This window comes from Pelophylax lessonae (genome assembly GCF_965119305.1).
Source record: "Pelophylax lessonae genome assembly, chromosome: 10".
Lineage (NCBI taxonomy): Eukaryota > Metazoa > Chordata > Amphibia > Anura > Ranidae > Pelophylax > Pelophylax lessonae.
The window spans coordinates 5,124,528-5,146,762 of record NC_138777.1 but is presented as its reverse complement, the minus strand read 5'-3'; the positions used below and the strand labels follow the sequence as shown (position 1 = coordinate 5,146,762).

The 22,235-nt window shown below is 37.7% G+C and overlaps 1 protein-coding gene across 1 annotated transcript; it reads left to right on the top strand.

Moving 5' to 3' along the window:
* Nucleotides 1-2,200: 2,200 nt before the first annotated feature.
* LOC309564878 (uncharacterized protein C11orf16 homolog) lies at nucleotides 2,201-21,634 on the top strand. Its single transcript, XM_082269564.1, has 8 exons — nucleotides 2,201-2,373; nucleotides 4,011-4,173; nucleotides 8,254-8,482; nucleotides 9,367-10,029; nucleotides 14,989-15,161; nucleotides 17,541-17,713; nucleotides 18,594-18,843; nucleotides 21,498-21,634. The coding sequence occupies exons 1-8, from the start codon at nucleotides 2,213-2,215 to the stop codon at nucleotides 21,600-21,602; spliced, it is 1,917 nt and encodes a 638-aa protein (XP_082125690.1). The 5' UTR covers nucleotides 2,201-2,212; the 3' UTR covers nucleotides 21,603-21,634.
* The last annotated feature ends 601 nt before the right edge of the window (nucleotides 21,635-22,235 follow it).

The window sequence follows — 22,235 nt, the reverse complement described above, 5'->3', positions numbered from 1 at the left end:
TCTTTATGGTCTATAAGACCTCCGATCTTTCCTATAGGCTGGAATGCCTGAAATAAAAAAAATTAAAAAAAACGATCTCGGCCATCCAGCTGAGATTGAGGCAATATTGAAAATTGCCAGGCCGGGTGTGACGTCATAACGAGACAATTATTCCCCACCACTGGGTGGCGCCATCTCACTTCTCACACAGCATAGAGAATATGAAGTGCTCCAGAGACACAGTTATTCCCCACCACTGGGTGGCGCCATCCCACATCTAACAGCATAGAGAATATGAAGTGCTCCAGAGACACAGTTATTCCCTGCCACTGGATGGCGCCATCCCACCTCTAACACAGCATAGAGAATATAAAGTGCTCCAGAGACACATTTATTCCCCACCACTGGGTGGTGTCATCTCACTTCTCACACAGCATAGAGAATATGAAGTGCTCCAGAGACAAAGTTATTCCCCGCCACTGGGCTGCGCCATCCCACCTCTAGCACAGCATAGAGAATATAAAGTGCTCCAGAGACACATTTATTCCCCACCACTGGGTGGTGCCATCTCACTTCTCACACAGCATAGAGAATATGAAGTGCTCCAGAGACAAAGTTATTCCCCGCCACTGGGCTGCGCCATCCCACCTCTAGCACAGCATAGAGAATATAAAGTGCTCCAGAGACACATTTATTCCCCACCACTGGGTGGCGCCATCTCACTTCTCACACAGCATAGAGAATATGAAGTGCTCCAGAGACACAGTTATTCCCCGCCACTGGGCTGCGCCATCCTACCTCTCTCACAGCATAGAGAATATAAAGTGCTCCAGAGACACATTTATTCCCCACCACTGGGTAACGCCATCCCACATCTAACAGCATAGAGAATATGAAGTGCTCCAGAGACACAGTTATTCCCTGCCACTGGATGGCGCCATCCCACCTCTAACACAGCATAGAGAATATAAAGTGCTCCAGAGACACAGTTATTCCCTGCCACTGGGTGGCGCCACCCCACCTCTAACACAGCATAGAGAATATAAAGTGCTCCAGAGACACATTTATTCCCCTCCACTGGGCTGCGCCATCCCACCTCTAACACAGCATAGAGAATATAAAGTGCCCCAGAGACACATTTATTCCCCACCACTGGGTGGCGCCATCCCACCTCTAGCACAGCATAGAGAATATGAAGTGCTCCAGAGACAAAGTTATTCCCCGCCACTGGGCTGCGCCATCCCACCTCTAACACAGCATAGAGAATATGAAGCAAAGCTGTCACATACAGTACACCACTGCCCCTTCCTGTGCAAGATGTCAGTGCAGGCTTATTATATCAAGGGGAGGAGTTAGAGATGGAGAGGAGGGCTTAACTGCTGACTTTTCCCAAAAAGAAGTCAACATTTGCATTTCAGCTCCATTCAGTCGACTTAGACGTCACATTTTGCAGTGTATGGAAGTCGGCCGGTGGGGCAGATCATGGAAAACGTTCACCTGTGTGAGAAATGAAAAGATTTACTTTAAAACATAACTCCGGGGAAACAACTAAACATAGAGATCCATTACATCTATAGGCATTGCCAGGGGAGTGGTATTTCCTGTTCTGTTTCAAACGCTGCTTTACGCATTGACACGCCTCCTTAGACCCATTCTGTCTATTTTATTCTTTTATTTTCAATTATATTCTGTTTTCTATTTGGTTTTATTCCATTCCATTTTTTTTCGAAATTCGAATTTTGGAGGCAGCTTTTTTCTATTTTTTTCTGTTGTAATTTTTTTCCTTTTTAATTCTATTCTTTTCTTTTCTATTCAATTCCTTTATTTTCTATTCTATTTTACTATATTCTTGTTTATTGAATTCGATTTAATTTTCCAATTTGATTTTGTTTTTAAATTTGATTTGAATTTGGCTCGAATTCGAATCGATTCGAATTTCGGACAGTTATTTTGGATTTGTTTAAATTTGTTTCTATTGTAGTTCGGAACTTCGGATACATCATGTGGGGGTAGGGGGGTACATACATGGTACCCCTACTTATTCACAAAAATAATAAACAGTAAATAAAAACGCAGTTTTTGACAAGTCCGTTAAAAGTCCCAGAATGCCCCTCCATTGTCAGGAATCTTTTTGTTTATTTGTTATCTTTGTGGTTTTGTAAGAAATAATAAAACGATACAAATCTGAATGAAATGTTTCTGTTTGTGTTGTGCAGAGTGTCGTCTCCTCAGGATGGATCACTGTGTCAAGTCGCTGTGTCTGGACCACAAGTATTGCAGCGTCGCCCCTCCCCCCACCACGCACGCCTGTCACAGTCTGATCGCACACTCTGACCCTCTGTGGGGGTGTGCATCTCACCCATGTGCCCCCCACCATCATCCAATCCACGGCCGGTATGTACCATGTCCCCTCCCACCAGACTCCTATCTGCTTCCAAGGAGCTCTGTACCCTGACCTCTCTCCTTTCCATTACCAATAATCGCCGAATGCTTTCATAGATCAATGATTTACCCTGAAACTCAGCGCAGTATAATCAATGAACAAAAACTCTGACTACAGAGACACAGTTATTCCCCACCACTGGGTGGCGCCATCCCACCTCTAACCCAGCATAGAGACTAGAGAGACATAGTTATTTTCTGCCACTGGGTGGCGCCATCTCACCTCTCACACAGCATAGAGAATATGAAGTGCTCCAGAGACACAGTTACTCCGCGCCACTGGGTGGCACCATCCCACCTCTAACACAGCATAGAGAATAGAGAGACACAATTATTTTCTGCCACTGGGTGGCGCCATCCCACCTCTCACACAGCATATAGAATAGAGAGATACAGTTATTCCCCACCACTGGGTGGTGCCATCTCACCTCTCACACAGCATAGAGAATATAAAGTGCTCCAGAGACACAGTTATTCCCCACCACTGGGTGGCGCCATCCCACCTCTCACACAGCATAGAGAATAGAGAGACACAGTTATTCCCCACCACTGGGTGGTGCCATCTCACCTCTCACACAGCATAGAGAATATAAAGTGCTCCAGAGACACAGTTATTCCCCACCACTGGGTGGCGCCATCTCACCTCTCACACAGCATAGAGAATATGAAGTGCTCCAGAGGCACAGTTATTCCCTGCCACTGGGTGGCGCCGCCCCACCTCTCACACAGCATAGAAAATATGAAGTGCTCCAGAGACACAGTTATTCCCCACCACTGGGTGGCGTCATCTCACCTCTCACACAGCATAGAGAATATGAAGTGCTCCAGAGGCACAGTTATTCCCTGCCACTGGGTGGCGCCGCCCCACCTCTCACACAGCATAGAAAATATGAAGTGCTCCAGAGACACAGTTATTCCTCACCACTGGGTGGCGCCATCTCACCTCTCACACAGCATAGAGAATATGAAGTGCTCCAGAGACACAGTTATTCCCCACCAATGGGTGGTGCCGTCCCAGGAGTGTGGGAGGAAACCGGAGCACACGGAGGAAACCCACGCAGGCACAGGGAGAACATGTTTTTCCAATCTTTTGAAGAATAAGAAGACATTGGGGTTTGATTTACTAAAACTGTAGAGTGCAAAATCTGGTGCAGCTCTGCATAGAAACCAATCAGCTTCCATTTTTTTTTTTTTTTTTGTCAAAGCTTTATTGAACAAGCCGAAGTTAGAAGATGATTGGCTGCCATGCAGAGCTGCACCGGATTTTGTCCTCTTCAGTTTTAGCAAATCAGCCCCAATAAGTTCCAAACTCTCTGAGAAACACAAACAAGACACGGAAGAGACAGGGAGGACTGAACAAACTAGCACTAAACAGGAGGACAGGACAGAGGGAGATACCAAATCACATTGGTAAACAAGTTGTGGCACAAAACCTCCACTAGATGTCAGCATACTACAAAACAACAGTTGAATAAAACACAAATCACAAAAAAGTGGACTCAGGGAACCCCTGCCAGGCAGCACAGCCAGAATAACGACCTTCAGCTGCAGATTCCTCCAAGAACACTTTCTGCTTTTATTTTGCACAGATGTTCATGTACAGATCCCTTCCCCCGCTACACCAGTGTGACCTGCAAGAAGCTGAACTGGTCATCAACTCCTCCATGTCTCACCACCATCATTAGGCGGGAAGCGGTGCTGGCACGCCGGGACCCCGACCGATTTTACTACCTCGGTGTAGTGAGGCACGAGGTAAGTCAGGGTATAAAAAACATCAACTTACACCTAACAGTTCAGGGGCCAATTTTATTTCAATTATTTTTCATTTACACATTTTTAAACAAATGTTTTATATATTTTTTTATTATATTTTTATATTCTAAATATTTTTATATTTGATTGTATTGTAAATATTTTATATAAATACAAAATCAATGACAAAATATTTTAAATATACAAGATTTGTTTTGGGTAAATATAATTACATTTTTTTTAAATTGCGCATCTTTAAACTCATTTTTAAAATGTATATTTGTTTTCTATATATTTTCATGTAGGGGTCTATTTATAAAACATTTGTTGCGTGAATGTCAGAAACATTTGTGCTAACAGAACGAAATGTCTCCATAATTTTTGTAGGAGATGTCTATATATTTTCAAAATATATTGTACTTTAATTGTTTTATAAATATACAACATAAATGATAAAATATTTAAAAAATATACAATTTTAGTTTTAAATCTATACATTTTTAAACTAATGTATATATTTTATGACTTTATATAGTCCATATATTTTCATATTATATTGTATTTTATATGTTTTATGAATATACAAAATAAATAATAAAATATTTTTAAAAATACAATTTTATTTCACATTTTTTAAATTTTTAAACTATTTTTTCATATTTTGTATGTATTTTTTTAATTCTAAATATTTTCATATTTTTGTATTTTATATAAATACAAAATATGTGATAAACATTTTTTAAAAATACAATGTAATTTCAATTTTTTTATTTTATACATTTTTAAACTAATGAATTATATTTTTTAATGTGTTTTTATAGTCTGTAGGATTTCATATTTTATTGTATTTTATATAAATACAAAATAAATTATAACATTTTTAAAAAATAATATTTTATTTCAAATCTTTTAAATTCATACATTTTTAAACTAATGTTTTATATTTTTTTAATGTATTTTTATATTCTGTATGATTTCATATTTTATTGTATTTTACATAAATACAAAATAATTGATAAAATATTTAAAAAAAAATACAATTTTATAACTGTTTTATATTTTTTATGGTCCATAAATTTTCATATTATATTGTATTTTATATGTTTTATAAATATGCAATATAAATGATAAAATATTTTTGGAAATACACTTTTATTTCAATTTTTTTTAGTTTATACTTTTTTAAACAAATTTTTTATATTTTGTATGTGTTTTTTTAAATTATATATATTTAGATTTTTTTTGTATTTTATATAAATACAAAATACATAACATTTTTTTTAAAAATACAATTTAATTTCAATTTTTTTTAATTTATACATTTTGAAACTAATGTTTTATATTTTTAAATGTATTTTTATATTCTGTATGATTTCATATTTTATTGTATTTTATATAAATACAAAATAAAAGATAAAATATTTTAAAAAATACAATTTTATTTCAAATCTATTAAATTGTTAAGTTTTTCAACTGTTTAATGTTTTTATGTATTTTTATGGTCCATATATTTTCATATGATATTGTATTTTTTATGTTTTATAAATATACAAAATAAATGATCACATTTTTTAAAAAATAAAATTTTATTTCAAATCTTTTTATTTATACCTTTTAAACTAATGTTTTATATTTTTTAATAAAGTTTTGTATTCTGTATGTTTTCATATTATATTGTATTTGATATATTTTATATCAATACATCATTATTGATAAAATATTAAATGCAATTTTATTTTATTCCTTTTTAATTTACACTTTTTTTTAAACCATTGTTTTCTCTTTTTTATGTATTTTTATAGTCTATATGTATTCATATTTTATTGTATTTTATATATTTTATATAAATACAAAATAAATGATAAAGTATTTTAAAAATAAAAGAATCGTTATGGATAACATTTTCATTTTTTTTTTTTTTTGATTACACAATTTTTGACTAATTTTTTTAAATGTATTTTTGTTTTCTATATATTTTTTATATGGGGGTCTATTTATAAAATATTTGTTGCATGAATGTTGTGCAAGCAGAATGAAATGTCTCCGAAATGTTTTGTAAGAAATAAATTTCTGTGTCGTCAGCTCCATCTAGTGGCCAACATGCGGTATAGTATTCTGAAGTACCTCAATGAGAAAACTATACCGCATTTTGGCCACTAGATGGAGCTGATGATACAGGAATTCATCTTGTACAAAAATGACTGATATTTTGTTCAGCTTGCACAAATGTTTCTGACATTTGTGCAATGAGTATTTTATAAATAACCCCCTAATAAAAATATCGGGAATATAAAAATTCAAAAAAATATAAAACGTTAGTGAAAAAAATGTATAATTTATTATTAAAATATTATACAAAGTATTAAAAAGATGAAATAAATTTGACCCAAAATCTAGTTTATTATTTATAATTTTTTTGCAGATTTATAAAAGATATATTTGTATCTCTATATATGTGTGTGTGTATATATATATATATATATATATATATATATATATATATATATATATATATATATATATATATATATATATATATATTTTTTATAATTTAATTATAATTTTCATCCAGAATATGGAGCTTTGGGCTACTTTTCATAGTTTTCCTATCTTCTTTTTTGCTTTTCTATAACGAGCCTGCTGTTTAGAGAGCTCTATTGTTCAAGCTGAATTTTTCAGAGCTTGAAATGTGACACCTCCCTCCCATTTTTGTCAGACAGTTTTGTCTACAGTTTCAATCAGAGAGAGAATGTCTGAAAGGAGATAATTATGTGTGGACTTTCTCTGTATCCTCTTGTGTTTTGAGGTATGATGTTAAAAGGCGTTTTGTGAATGTTTGTGTATATAGATATATATATATATATCTATGTACAGTAAAACCTTGGATTGCGAGCATAATTCGTTCCGGAAACATGCTTGTAATCCAAAGCACTCTTATATCAAAGCGAATTTCCCCATAAGAAATAATGGAAACTCCGATGATTCGTTCCACAAGTCCTTCAGTTTATAGTCTATATACAAAGATTATAGCAATGTGATAGGTTGTGTAACCATAAAATGTCCATCCACAATATGCAGCCTTCCCAAGGGGATTAGAAGCAAAATCTAGCAGAGCTACAGAATATAAAAGAGATGAGAGTGTAGAAATATGGTTACATGTAATGAAGTTTCAACATTTAGTAACTCACATGGTTGATGATTAAAATAGGCACACTTAAGTATGCAGGCATCCGGGGTAAAGCTGTTCACATAGACCATCTTCTGAACCACCGACTCTCACCACTGTCAGTCTGCAATCCTGACCGGGAAGAATAGCCTGCAGTAGAGTGATCTGAAAGTGAGGCTTTGAATCACTTGTGGAGTGCAGCGGGGAAGGGATGATGAAGACGGCTGTGCAGAGGATGGTCTATGTGGACAGCTTTACCCCAGATGCCTGCATACTTAGATGTGCCTGTTTTAATCATCAACCATGTGAGTTGCTAAATATTGAACCTTCATTAAATGTAACCATATTGCTACACTTTAGAGGCTCCTCTCTTCTTTTTTTATACATGACGCTACTTGTATATCAAGACATCGCTTGTATATCAAGTCAAAATTTATTTAAAACATTTGCTTGTCTTGCAAAGCGCTCTCAAACCAAGTTACTCTCAAACCGAGGTTTTACTGTATATCTATATCTATATCTATCTATCTATCTATCTATCTATCTATCTATCTATCTATCTATCTATCTATCTATCTATCTATCTATCTATCTATCTATCTATCTATCTATCTATCTATCTATCTATCACAGAAATATAAGGAAAAAGAATATATATTTATATGCAATGTTTTTATTTATTTATTTTTTTGCTTTAAAAATACAATTTACATTTTTTAAGTTAATAAAATATATACAAAATACCAGAAAAAATGTATCAGAAATCTAAAATATGAATGTGTATACCTGACAGTTAGTGAAATGAGCCCAACTTTAATCCTGCAGGCGCGGTTTGTACAATTTATGTGTTTTCAAAAAACCCGCCCATTTGTCCCAGTAAAGCAAATCAAGCCTTTATTTTTTGCCCCCTGTAGGAGGAGCCGGGGGTCTTCCTAATCGAGTTCAATAAGCCATCTGTGCAGAGGGATCGCTACCCGGCCATGCTGCAGAAGACGCGCTCCGGTGACATCATCCAGTATGAGGAGGGGCGGAGACATTCTATAGTACCCGGTGACAACGTTCTAGCCCCATGGGAGCCAGAACTGACCCGCTATGGGCCCGCAACCGTCATCCTGGGCCTGGAGACCAGAGACCCTCTGCGTGGTAAAGAACATTATATTCTCTCAGGGGATGAAAGGAACACTGAACTTTCTTCCTTTTTTATTTTTAAATTTGTGACATGCGGCAAGATTTTATCTTTCGTAACTCTGTGAAACAAAGAGAAACATACATTTAAGACTTAATTCTTAATGTATTTATTTAATTTATTTTCTAATTATTTTTATTTCAAATGATAATAATAAAGTTTTAATATTTTTCTAGAAATGTAATTTTATTTTTTTACATAGTACTTTTTTTATTATATATTTATTTATTATTTACTAAAGAATTCAAATAATTAATTTATGTTTTTATTTATTTAAATAAATCTATTTCAAACTATACTCTAAATGTATTAATGTAATTTATTATTTAATTATAATGTAATTTATTATTTAATTATCTATCTTTATTAAATGTATTTTCATTTATACATATGAATTCATTTAAACTTAGTTCTAAATTAATTTATTTGAACTGTTCTTTCATTACCATATGTATTATATTATTATTATTATTATTATTATCAATAATAATAATAATAATAATAATAACAATAATAGTAATGGAAGTGATATTTTTTTAATTATTATAATTATGCATTTTTCATTTTGTTTTTATTTTTATATTTACTATACATTTATTAATTATTTAATAGAGAATTTAATTAATTGATTTATTACATATTGTCCCTTTATTATTATAAATGTATATAAACTAAATTCTAAATATATTTAATTTATTTTTAATTAACAATTTTTATTATTTAGTTACTATTATTATTATTTCATTTTTTATTAATTTATTTTTCTTTTTATTATTATGAATTTAGCTTTTATTTCTTTATACATATAATTTATTTTATAATATTATTACATTTTTAATAGTGATGGAGGATGAAGAGTTGACCGTTTGTTTTTGGAATGGTAAGAAGGTCAATGTCCCGCTGGGTGTGGCTGTGTGGATATCCCCGACGGTTCATCATAGGATCATAGACACGCTTCATCGTCCTATCACCAGTCGCCAACTCCAGGAGGACCAGCCCCCGAGCACCACCACCTACGTCATCACCGACCGCTGTACCACGGTGCCCGTCCCTGTGTGCACGACGGACCTCCACCATGGATGGGGCCATCACACCGTCCACCCGCATCTCACCCACCGACACTGCGACTGCTGCTGCTTCCCGAGACACCCAACCTGTACCTGCTGCTACGACCCCAAGTGTCAGGATTGGTGGGCGCTCACCCCCAGGACCTCCGTCTACATCCGGAACAGAGAGGAAGCTGAGAGGGATGAGAGTTCGTATTCCGGTACCGGAGGGAGAAGAAGTCCCAGGAACTGCGACTTCCATCTGTCATCCACTTCTGAGAGTGAGGAGGAAGATCTGGAGGAGGACACAGACGGTGAGACCACACATAGCACCATGGTGGACAGCGCAGTCAACACCGATTCCAGCCTATGGGAGAGGCCGAAACTAGAGGCCGGCGACCGACCGGAGTGGAAGTATTGGAAACACGGACAACCGGAACCCTTCCACCGAAAACCGGGTATGTCATTGTGTCACCTTCATATTATCTCTTCTGGAGAGCGGTGATGTCACTCCTGTATAATATATCTTATATCTGGAGAGCAGTGATGTCACTCTGTATAATATATCTTATATCTGGAGAGCAGTGATGTCACTCTGTATAATATATCTTATATCTGGAGAGCAGTGATGTCACTCTGTATAATATATCTTATATCTGGAGAGTGGTGATGTCACTCCTGTATAATATATCTTATATCTGGAGAGCGGTGATGTCACTCTGTATAATATATCTTATATCTGGAGAGCGGTGATGTCACTCTGTATAATATATCTTATATCTGGAGAGCGGTGATGTCACTCCTGTATAATATATCTTATATCTGGAGAGCGGTGATGTCACTCTGTATAATATATCTTATATCTGGAGAGTGGTGATGTCACTCTGTATAATATATCTTATATCTGGAGAGCGGTGATGTCACTCTGTATAATATATCTTATATCTGGAGAGCGGTGATGTCACTCTGTATAATATATCTTATATCTGGGGAGCGGTGATGTCACTCCTGTATAATATATCTTATATCTGGAGAGCGGTGATGTCACTCTGTATAATATATCTTATATCTGGAGAGCAGTGATGTCACTCTGTATAATATATCTTATATCTGGAGAGTGGTGATGTCACTCCTGTATAATATATCTTATATCTGGAGAGCGGTGATGTCACTCTGTATAATATATCTTATATCTGGAGAGCGGTGATGTCACTCTGTATAATATATCTTATATCTGGAGAGCGGTGATGTCACTCCTGTATAATATATCTTATATCTGGAGAGCGGTGATGTCACTCTGTATAATATATCTTATATCTGGAGAGCGGTGATGTCACTCTGTATAATATATCTTATATCTGGGGAGCGGTGATGTCACTCCTGTATAATATATCTTATATCTGGAGAGCGGTGATGTCACTCCTGTATAATATATCTTATATCTGGAGAGCGGTGATGTCACTTCTGTATAATATATCTTATATCTGGAGAGCGGTGATGTCACTCTGTATAATATATCTTATATCTGGGGAGCGGTGATGTCACTCCTGTATAATATATCTTATATCTGGAGAGCGGTGATGTCACTCCTGTATAATATATCTTATATCTGGAGAGCGGTGATGTCACTCCTGTATAATATATCTTATATCTGATGTCACTCTGTATAATATATCTTATATCTGGAGGGCGGTGATGTCACTCTGTATAATATATCTTATATCTGGAGAGAGGTGATGTCACTCCTGTATAATATATCTTATATCTGGAGAGCGGTGATGTCACTCCTGTATAATATATCTTATATCTGGAGAGAGGTGATGTCACTCCTGTATAATATATCTTATATCTGGAGAGCGGTGATGTCACTCTGTATAATATATCTTATATCTGGAGAGAGGTGATGTCACTCCTGTATAATATATCTTATATCTGGAGAGCGGTGATGTCACTCCTGTATAATATATCTTATATCTGGAGAGCGGTGATGTCACTCCTGTATAATATATCTTATATCTGGAGAGCGGTGATGTCACTCCTGTATAATATATCTTATATCTGGAGAGCGGTGATGTCACTCTGTATAATATATCTTATATCTGGAGAGCGGTGATGTCACTCTGTATAATATATCTTATATCTGGAGAGCGGTGATGTCACTCCTGTATAATATATCTTATATCTGGAGAGCGGTGATGTCACTCTGTATAATATATCTTATATCTGGAGAGCGGTGATGTCACTCTGTATAATATATCTTATATCTGGAGAGCGGTGATGTCACTCTGTATAATATATCTTATATCTGATGTCACTCTGTATAATATATCTTATATCTGGAGAGCGGTGATGTCACTCCTTTATAATATATCTTATATCTGGAGAGCGGTGATGTCACTCTGTATAATATATCTTATATCTGCAGAGCGGTGATGTCACTCTGTATAATATATCTTATATCTGGAGAGTGGTGATGTCACTCTGTATAATATATCTTATATCTGGAGAGCGGTGATGTCACTGTATAATATATCTTATATCTGGAGAGCGGTGATGTCACTCTGTATAATATATCTTATATCTGGAGAGCGGTGATGTCACTCCTGTATAATATATCTTATATCTGGAGAGCGGTGATGTCACTCTGTATAATATATCTTATATCTGATGTCACTCTGTATAATATATCTTATATCTGGAGGGCGGTGATGTCACTCTGTATAATATATCTTATATCTGGAGAGAGGTGATGTCACTCCTGTATAATATATCTTATATCTGGAGAGCGGTGATGTCACTCCTGTATAATATATCTTATATCTGGAGAGCGGTGATGTCACTCCTGTATAATATATCTTATATCTGGAGAGCGGTGATGTCACTCTGTATAATATATCTTATATCTGGAGAGCGGTGATGTCACTCCTGTATAATATATCTTATATCTGGAGAGCGGTGATGTCACTCTGTATAATATATCTTATATCTGGAGAGCGGTGATGTCACTCTGTATAATATATCTTATATCTGGAGAGCGGTGATGTCACTCTGTATAATATATCTTATATCTGATGTCACTCTGTATAATATATCTTATATCTGGAGAGCGGTGATGTCACTCCTTTATAATATATCTTATATCTGGAGAGCGGTGATGTCACTCCTGTATAATATATCTTATATCTGGAGAGCGGTGATGTCACTCCTGTATAATATATCTTATATCTGGAGAGCGGTGATGTCACTCCTGTATAATATATCTTATATCTGGAGAGAGGTGATGTCACTCCTGTATAATATATCTTATATCTGGAGAGAGGTGATGTCACTCCTGTATAATATATCTTATATCTGGAGAGCGGTGATGTCACTCCTGTATAATATATCTTATATCTGGAGAGCGGTGATGTCACTCCTGTATAATATATCTTATATCTGGAGAGCGGTGATGTCACTCTGTATAATATATCTTATATCTGGAGAGCAGTGATGTCACTCTGTATAATATATCTTATATCTGGAGAGTGGTGATGTCACTCTGTATAATATATCTTATATCTGGAGAGCAGTGATGTCACTCTGTATAATATATCTTATATCTGGAGAGCAGTGATGTCACTCTGTATAATATATCTTATATCTGGAGAGCGGTGATGTCACTCCTGTATAATATATCTTATATCTGGAGAGCGGTGATGTCACTCTGTATAATATATCTTATATCTGGAGAGCGGTGATGTCACTCTGTATAATATATCTTATATCTGGAGAGCGGTGATGTCACTCTGTATAATATATCTTATATCTGATGTCACTCTGTATAATATATCTTATATCTGGAGAGCGGTGATGTCACTCCTTTATAATATATCTTATATCTGGAGAGCGGTGATGTCACTCCTGTATAATATATCTTATATCTGGAGAGCGGTGATGTCACTCCTGTATAATATATCTTATATCTGGAGAGCGGTGATGTCACTCTGTATAATATATCTTATATCTGGAGAGCGGTGATGTCACTCTGTATAATATATCTTATATCTGGAGGGCGGTGATGTCACTCTGTATAATATATCTTATATCTGGAGAGTGGTGATGTCACTCTGTATAATATATCTTATATCTGGAGAGCGGTGATGTCACTTCTGTATAATATATCTTATATCTGGAGAGCGGTGATGTCACTCTGTATAATATATCTTATATCTGGAGAGTGGTGATGTCACTCTGTATAATATATCTTATATCTGGAGAGCAGTGATGTCACTCTGTATAATATATCTTATATCTGGAGAGCAGTGATGTCACTCTGTATAATATATCTTATATCTGGAGAGCGGTGATGTCACTCCTGTATAATATATCTTATATCTGGAGAGCGGTGATGTCACTCTGTATAATATATCTTATATCTGGAGAGCGGTGATGTCACTCTGTATAATATATCTTATATCTGGAGAGCGGTGATGTCACTCTGTATAATATATCTTATATCTGATGTCACTCTGTATAATATATCTTATATCTGGAGAGCGGTGATGTCACTCCTTTATAATATATCTTATATCTGGAGAGCGGTGATGTCACTCCTGTATAATATATCTTATATCTGGAGAGCGGTGATGTCACTCCTGTATAATATATCTTATATCTGGAGAGCGGTGATGTCACTCTGTATAATATATCTTATATCTGGAGAGCGGTGATGTCACTCTGTATAATATATCTTATATCTGGAGGGCGGTGATGTCACTCTGTATAATATATCTTATATCTGGAGAGTGGTGATGTCACTCTGTATAATATATCTTATATCTGGAGAGCGGTGATGTCACTTCTGTATAATATATCTTATATCTGGAGAGCGGTGATGTCACTCTGTATAATATATCTTATATCTGGAGAGTGGTGATGTCACTCTGTATAATATATCTTATATCTGGAGAGCGGTGATGTCACTCTGTATAATATATCTTATATCTGGAGAGTGGTGATGTCACTCTGTATAATATATCTTATATCTGATGTCACTCTGTATAATATATCTTATATCTGGAGAGCGGTGATGTCACTCCTTTATAATATATCTTATATCTGGAGAGCGGTGATGTCACTCCTGTATAATATATCTTATATCTGGAGAGCGGTGATGTCACTCCTGTATAATATATCTTATATCTGGAGAGCGGTGATGTCACTCTGTATAATATATCTTATATCTGGAGAGCGGTGATGTCACTCTGTATAATATATCTTATATCTGGAGAGCGGTGATGTCACTCCTGTATGATTGTAGCAGATTTCGAACCTCTCTTGCTCTTTGTTTATAAACAATGTTCGGTGATGATGGAACGCGGTAGGACAGAATATATCAGTAAGCAGTTTGGAGAATCTTAGATATTTTTTCTGTTTAGGAATTCTAAGATCAAACAGTAAAAAGTCCACTGAGAATTCCAGAGTTGCCGTGTCGGATGTTTTCGGGTCCACCAATCGGAGTGCTCTGTTTGATACCATAGTGGATTCACCAGTCAGGCGTCTCACAGTGAAAGATGTTTTGGTCCACACTGATTTTGTCCCATCTGGCACGGTAAGTGAAAGGCCCCCCATGATAATGGTAAAGAATATAAAATTCTGGTAACTGTATGAAGAGAACACCTATAATAAATCGTATTCAGTATATAAATTCATTTTTAAAGCAGAAAATACCACATTTAGCCATTAGATGACACCAAGTACTGTATCATGATATGATATTTGGCACCATCTAGTGGCCAAATACAGTATTTTTCATTGTAAAACTAAATCAACCTGCCCAGGAAATAACCTAACATTTGTTTTTGTTATTTTTCCCTTTTATTGGATGAATTGCTATGCAAATTATCTTGTTTTTAAACACACCCATAGTATGTCTTTTTTGCAATAAAAAATTCTTCACAATTTGTCTCATAGGAGCAAAGTTCTGCTTAACCACTTAAGCCCCGGAGGATTTGGCTGCTCAAAGACCAGGGCCTAGTTTGCGATTCAGCACTGCGTGATTTTAACGGACAATTGTGCAGTCGTGTGACGCTGTACCTAAACGAATTTGACGTACTTTTTTTTCCCACAAACAGAGCTTTCTTTTGGTGGTATTTGATCACCTGTGCGATTTTTACTTTTTGCGCTATAAACAAAGAAATAGCGACAATTTCGAAAAAATAATATTTTTCAATTTTTTTTATATGAAATTCTCAAAGGAAAAAATGTAAAATTCAATTTTTTTTTTAACATTTTAGGCCAATTTGTTTTCTGCTACCTATTTTTGGTAAAAAAAAAAAAAAAAAAAATCGCAATAAGCGTATTTTGATTGGTTTGCGCGAAAGTTGTTGTGTTTAATAACTACGGGGAAAGATTTATGTCATTTTTATTGTTTTTTTTTTTTTTTTAACTAGTAATGGCCCCGATCTGTGATTTTTTTTGTGGGACTGCGACATTGCGGTGGACAGATCGGACCCCTGACTAACATTTTTGACATTTTTGGGGGGACCAGTGACATTACTACAGTAATCAGTGCTAAAAATATGCACTGTCACTGTAAAAATGACACTGGCAGGGAAGGGGTTAACTTTATTGGTGATCAGTGGGTTAAATGTGTCTCTAGGGGCGTGATTCTATTTGTGGGGGGGCGTGGCTTGTGATGAAACCACAGAGAGATACGATCCTACATAGAAGGATCGTATGATCTCATCAGTTACACCAGGGAGAATGACAGGCGGCTTTGTTTACATCAGCCGTCTGCCTTTCTCCCTCTCCAGCGGGAGATCGCGAGTGACCGGCGGACATTGGAGCCGCCGGTCACACGCGCGGGGATCCCTGTGAACGAGCGGATCCGGGAGCGCGCCTCCGGTGGTGCGCGCTCGCCCCCTACAGGCTCCTGGGAGAGCGACATAGTACTATGTCGCTTTGCCCAGGAGCGCCAGACTGCCGCAGTAAATGTACTTGCGGCAGTCGGCAAGTGGTTAAGGAAGCATGAATTATATGGGAGGATTAGGATGGTTTCGGAGGACTTTTTTCATTGATCAGCAGTTAGAATAGAACTAAAGACATTTGCTTTTCATTTTAAAATTTTTTAAATATTTCCCTTTACATCCTGTCCCACAGCTAAAACAGGAAGTGAGAGAAAATCTCTCCAAACTGAGGGAGTCCTGGGCTGTCACCAGAATTAGTGTCCTCATTGGAAGATTTCCCCTCTACTCCTGTTCTGGTGACAACCCAAAGTTTGGGATATTCTTTCACTTTTGGTGATGAAGTAAAAACAGGACAAATAGAGATGGTAAATCTCCTTAACAGGGGTGTTAGTCCCTCTACACTCTATTCAAAACTTAAAAAAAAAAAAAAAACCTCTGCCTTTAGTTAAACTTTTTAAAATAGAAAATGCTGCATTTGTCCACTAGATGGTACTAATGTAAGTAGAATATAAAAATCCCTATTATTTTATCGCCATCTAGCGGCTAAAAGGACTTCCAGCTGATTTGTTATTTTAATTCAGGTGAAATTTTTCCTATAATGGAGTTTTTTATGTTCTACATTGGAAGATCAGGAGGGTTTCTGAGTTATTTTTTCATTGATCAGCATTTAAAAAGAGCCACAGACTGAATCATTCTCTTCACCTAATGGACCTTTGTATAGACTTTGTAACTCTCCATCTCCCGTCTGATCAATGTTTATAAACAATGTTACTTTGTATCTCTTTCTCTCCCATCTGATCAATGTTTATTAACAATGTTACTTTGTATCTCCTGTCTGATCAATGTTTATAAATTAGCAACTAAAGAAATGTAAAAAAAAAAAAGAAAAAGTTTAAAACAAATAAATATAATCTCCCTTCTTATCTATTAATGAATACTTGCAGCATGAGGATTGAAATTAGTTGATGCTGAGAGAGTGAAGCTTTGCTTTTTTTTTTCCTCCCAACAAAATTTCTTCTCAGCATCCGCCACGCCCCGTCGCTGAGCGCCTCGGCGAATCAGAAGTAGGGAAGCTGCGCCACAAGCAGGCGATTCTTGAGAAGCAGCAACAGCAGAAGGAGAGACATCTGCAATGGGAGGAGAGGAGAGAGGACGAGTCCGGGAAGAAGTACAGCGAAAGCCAAGAGGCGCACAGGTACCGCCGTATATATATCTGATTATGGAAACTTTCTGACCCTCCCTCTTATACTAAAGGAATATTCCCAGGGGGGTTGGGCTGAAGCATTGCCCTTTAGCACTAAAGGTGAAAAGGTCAAGCAGCCTATCACCCCCAATCATGAGCTGTGGACTACTTCAGCGGCATAGTTTACACATGCTCTGGCCTGGTTTGTGCCCCTGTTGCCCTCCCCCTTAGCCCAGCCCTGCTGGGAGCACAGCGTTATACCAGACCCCATATCCAGCCTGCTCCGTCTGCAGTCACATTGAACAGCCGTGGCCCAAAGTTTTGAGAATGTGTATGCTGCTTTAGGGTTTTTAGATTGTTGTGTCAGATGTTACTATAGGATACTAAAGTATAATTATACCCATTTCATAGGTGTTAAAGGCTTTTATTGACAATTACATTAAAGTGGTTGTAACCCTAACAAAAAAAAGGCACAAGATATAGCACAGTGGTTTTGCCATGTCAGTTGTCCCTTTCTATGTTGTACAATACCTGGCTGATCCTGCCTATTCCTGTCTCTGTAAACTGACCACGTTTACCATGGCTGCTGATCTCTGATAGCATGGCTCCATCATCCTGCTATCTGCTCAGCGTCTCTGCATCTCCTCCGCCTCCACCCCTCCCCCTGTCTCTTCCGTAGTGTGTGACAACGGCTCTCCTCCCTGTGTAATTATAATTCCCTGCAGCTCCTCCAGTGCTTGTAAAGTCACATGTAATAATTACTTTGATCCTCTCAGTTTAAGTGGATCATGGCAGAGAAAATCAGTTTGTTTCCCCAAAAACAAACCAGAGAAATCTCCGAACTTTCCAATCTTTCCTGATGACATCATCTGACAGAAATATTTGTGTGCAGGAAGAAGACGCTGCAGCGCCTGCAGAACGAGGAGCGGAAGGTGAAGGAGCGAGAGACAAAGGAGAGCGCCGGTATAAAAGCCAAGATGGCCACCAGCGAGGAGCGCAAAGAGCACAACCAGACGGTCGCTGCAGAGGAGAAGAAAAGAGAACAGCGAAGGATCGATCACCTGAGGAGAGTGCGAGAGAAGATCGACCAGAGAGAGTTTGAGAAGTGCGCAACGAACGAGCGGAAGGAGATCGAACATCTGGTGAGTGCGCAAATCACAGCAGCGACACCAGTCTCTGTACCAGAGGAGCTTACACTCTAATTTCCCCTCCCCCCCCACAGTCACATCAGTCTCTGCACCAGAGGGGCTTACACTCTAATTTCCCCTCCCCCCCCACAGTCACATCAGTCTCTGCACCAGAGGAGCTTACACTCTAATTTCCCCTCCCCCCCACAGTCACATCAGTCTCTGCACCAGAGGAGCTTACACTCTAATTTCCCCTCCCCCACAGTCACACACTATTATTATTATACATTTATATAGCTTTGATATATACCGCAGTGCTATACAAAGATCACTGAGCCAGTCACATCAGTCTCTGTACCAGAGGAGCTTACACTCTAATGTCCCCTCCCCCACAGTCACATCAGTCTCTGTACCAGAGGAGCTTACACTCTAATGTCCTCTCCCCCCACAGTCACATCAGTCTCTGTACCAGAGGAGCTTACACTCTAATGTCCCCTCCCCCCACAGTCACATCAGTCTCTATACCAGAGGAGCTTACACTCTAATGTCCCCTCCCCCCACAGTCACATCAGTCTCTGTACCAGAGGAGCTTACACTCTAATGTCCCCTCCCCCCACAGTCACATCAGTCTCTATACCAGAGGAGCTTACACTCTAATGTCCCCTCCCCCCACAGTCACATCAGTCTCTATACCAGAGGAGCTTACACTCTAATGTCCCCTCCCCCACAGTCACATCAGTCTCTGTACCAGAGGAGCTTACACTCTAATGTCCCCTCCCCCACAGTCACATCAGTCTCTGTACCAGAGGAGCTTACACTCTAATGTCCCCTCCCCCACAGTCACATCAGTCTCTGTACCAGAGGAGCTTACACTCTAATGTCCCCTCCCCCACAGTCACATCAGTCTCTGTACCAGAGGAGCTTACACTCTAATGTCCCCTCCCCCACAGTCACATCAGTCTCTGTACCAGAGGAGCTTACACTCTAATGTCCCCTCCCCCACAGTCACACACTATTATTATTATATATTTATATAGCTCTGACATATACCGCAGCGCTGTACATAGAGCTAGACGCGTGCGGCTCGTTTCATTCCCAATTCAAAATTTCAAATCTTTTGTTATTCGGAAATTTGGATTCATCAGAATTACAATAGTAACAAAGTTAACCTCTTCTGGACCGGAAGGATTTCCCCCTTCATGAACAGGTCATTTTTTGCGATTCAGCACTGCATTACTTTAACTGACAATTGCGCGGTCATGCGACGCTGTACCCAAATAAAAGCTTTTTTTTTTTGGTGGTATTTGATCACCTGTGCGATTTTAATTTTTTGCACTATAGATAGAATATATAATAATATAAATAAAAAAATAGTGACAATTCTGAAAAAAAAAAAATTATATATATATATATATATATATATATATATATATAATATTCACATTCTGCCATACAACATTCCCAAAAAAAAAAAAAAAAGAAATTGAAAAAAATCTAAATTTTTTCATCATTTTAGGCCAATTTGTATTCTGCTACATATTTTTGGTAAAAAATAAAAAATCCCAATAAGTGTATATTGATTGGTTTACGCAAACATGATCTCGTCTACAAACTATGGGAAAGATTTGTCATTTTTTTTTTACTAGTAATGGCGGCGATCTGCGATTCTTAGCCGGACTGCGACATTGCGTCGGACAGATTGGACCCCTAACTGACATTTTTGATGCTTTTGGGGAGACCAGCGACATTACTACAGTAATCAGTGCTAAAAATATGCACTGTCACTGTACTAATGACACCGGCAGGGAAGGGGTTAACACCAGGGGGCGATCACCCTAGGGGGTGCTTTCTAACTGTGTGGGGGATGGGCTTATGGAATGAACACAGAGACCTGTGTTCCATACTGACAGAACAGCGCTCTGCCGTGCTTACAGCCGTTCTGTCTCCCCGGGGAGCGATTGTGGCCACCAGACCCGCAAATTGGCTTTCCCTGTGGCAAATGGGCACGCACGTGCGCCCCCATGAGTGGTCCCGCGAAGCGACGTACAGGTACGTCTATCGCGGGACAGAGCTGACCTGCCGCAGTCAATGTACTGTTGGCGGTCGGCAAAGTGGTTAAACTAATCAAAAAAAACAAAATAAAATTCAGTCAAAATTTGAATTAGAATTTAATTAAAAAACAAAAATAGAATAAAATAGAATAGAAAAAAAAATTGAAATAGAAAGTAAAAGAAAAGAATAGAAAAGAAAAGGATAAAACAAAAACACAATAATAAAAGAAGAAGAACAGAATAAAAAAAATAGAATAAAATAGAAAGAATATACCCATCTTCTGAAATTTGAATAGAATAAATTAGAATAGAAAACAATGAATTAGAAAAGAATAAAAAAAAAAATGTTAAAAAAAATATAATAATAATAATAATAATAATAATAATATAACCACCTTCCCAAATTCAAATAGAATAAATTTGAATTCAAATAGAAATATAGGACTTCCCAAAATTCGAAACAAAATCAATTCCAAAAACAAAATAATTAAAACAACAAATCAAAATGAAACAAATGTTTTGGTTCCGCACATGTGTAGAGAGAAGAGATATTTCCTGTAATAATGTAACATTGTATGATCTGGCTGTGTGTCTGATTCTGTACTCGGTCTCTCACAGGCTGCCCAGCGCAGGAGGGTGGAGGATCATTACAGAGAAGTGGCGGAGAAGGTTGTCCAGGCGGAGGGGGAAGGGAGGGGGAGATCTCGGGAGTTTGAGGCGTAGAATTCACATTACAATGGAGATCCGGCATTGATTATATGAAGGAAATATGGGGTCCTCATTGTCCCCGCCCACTCTGTTCCTTGAAGAATGACTCCGCCTACATCTGACTCATCAGCATTTTTATAGATGTGGGAACGTACGGCAACCAATAGATTTCCATGGGAAGAACGGATTACTTCAATTCTGATTGTAAAGAATCTCTCAAAAATTTCTCTGCAATTCTTCTAGAAGTGAATGAATAATGAATACAAATAAAGTTTTATTTTACTTTTAGTCTTCCCCCTCCCCTTCAGTCTTGCACAGGTGTACCGGCTCCTCCCCTTCAGTCTTGCACAGGCATAGCGGCTCCTCCCCTTCAGTCTTGCACAGGCGTAACGACTCCTCCCCTTCAGTCTTGCACAGGCATAGCGGCTCCTCCCCTTCAGTCTTGCACAGGCGTAACGACTCCTCCCCTTCAGTCTTGCACAGGCGTAACGGCTCCTCCCCTTCAGTCTTGCACAGGCATAACGACTCCTCCCCTTCAGTCTTGCACAGGCGTAATGGCTCCTCCCCTTCAGTCTTGCACAGGTGTAACGGCTCCTCCCCTTCAGTCTTGCACAGGCATAGCGGCTCCTCCCCTTCAGTCTTGCACAG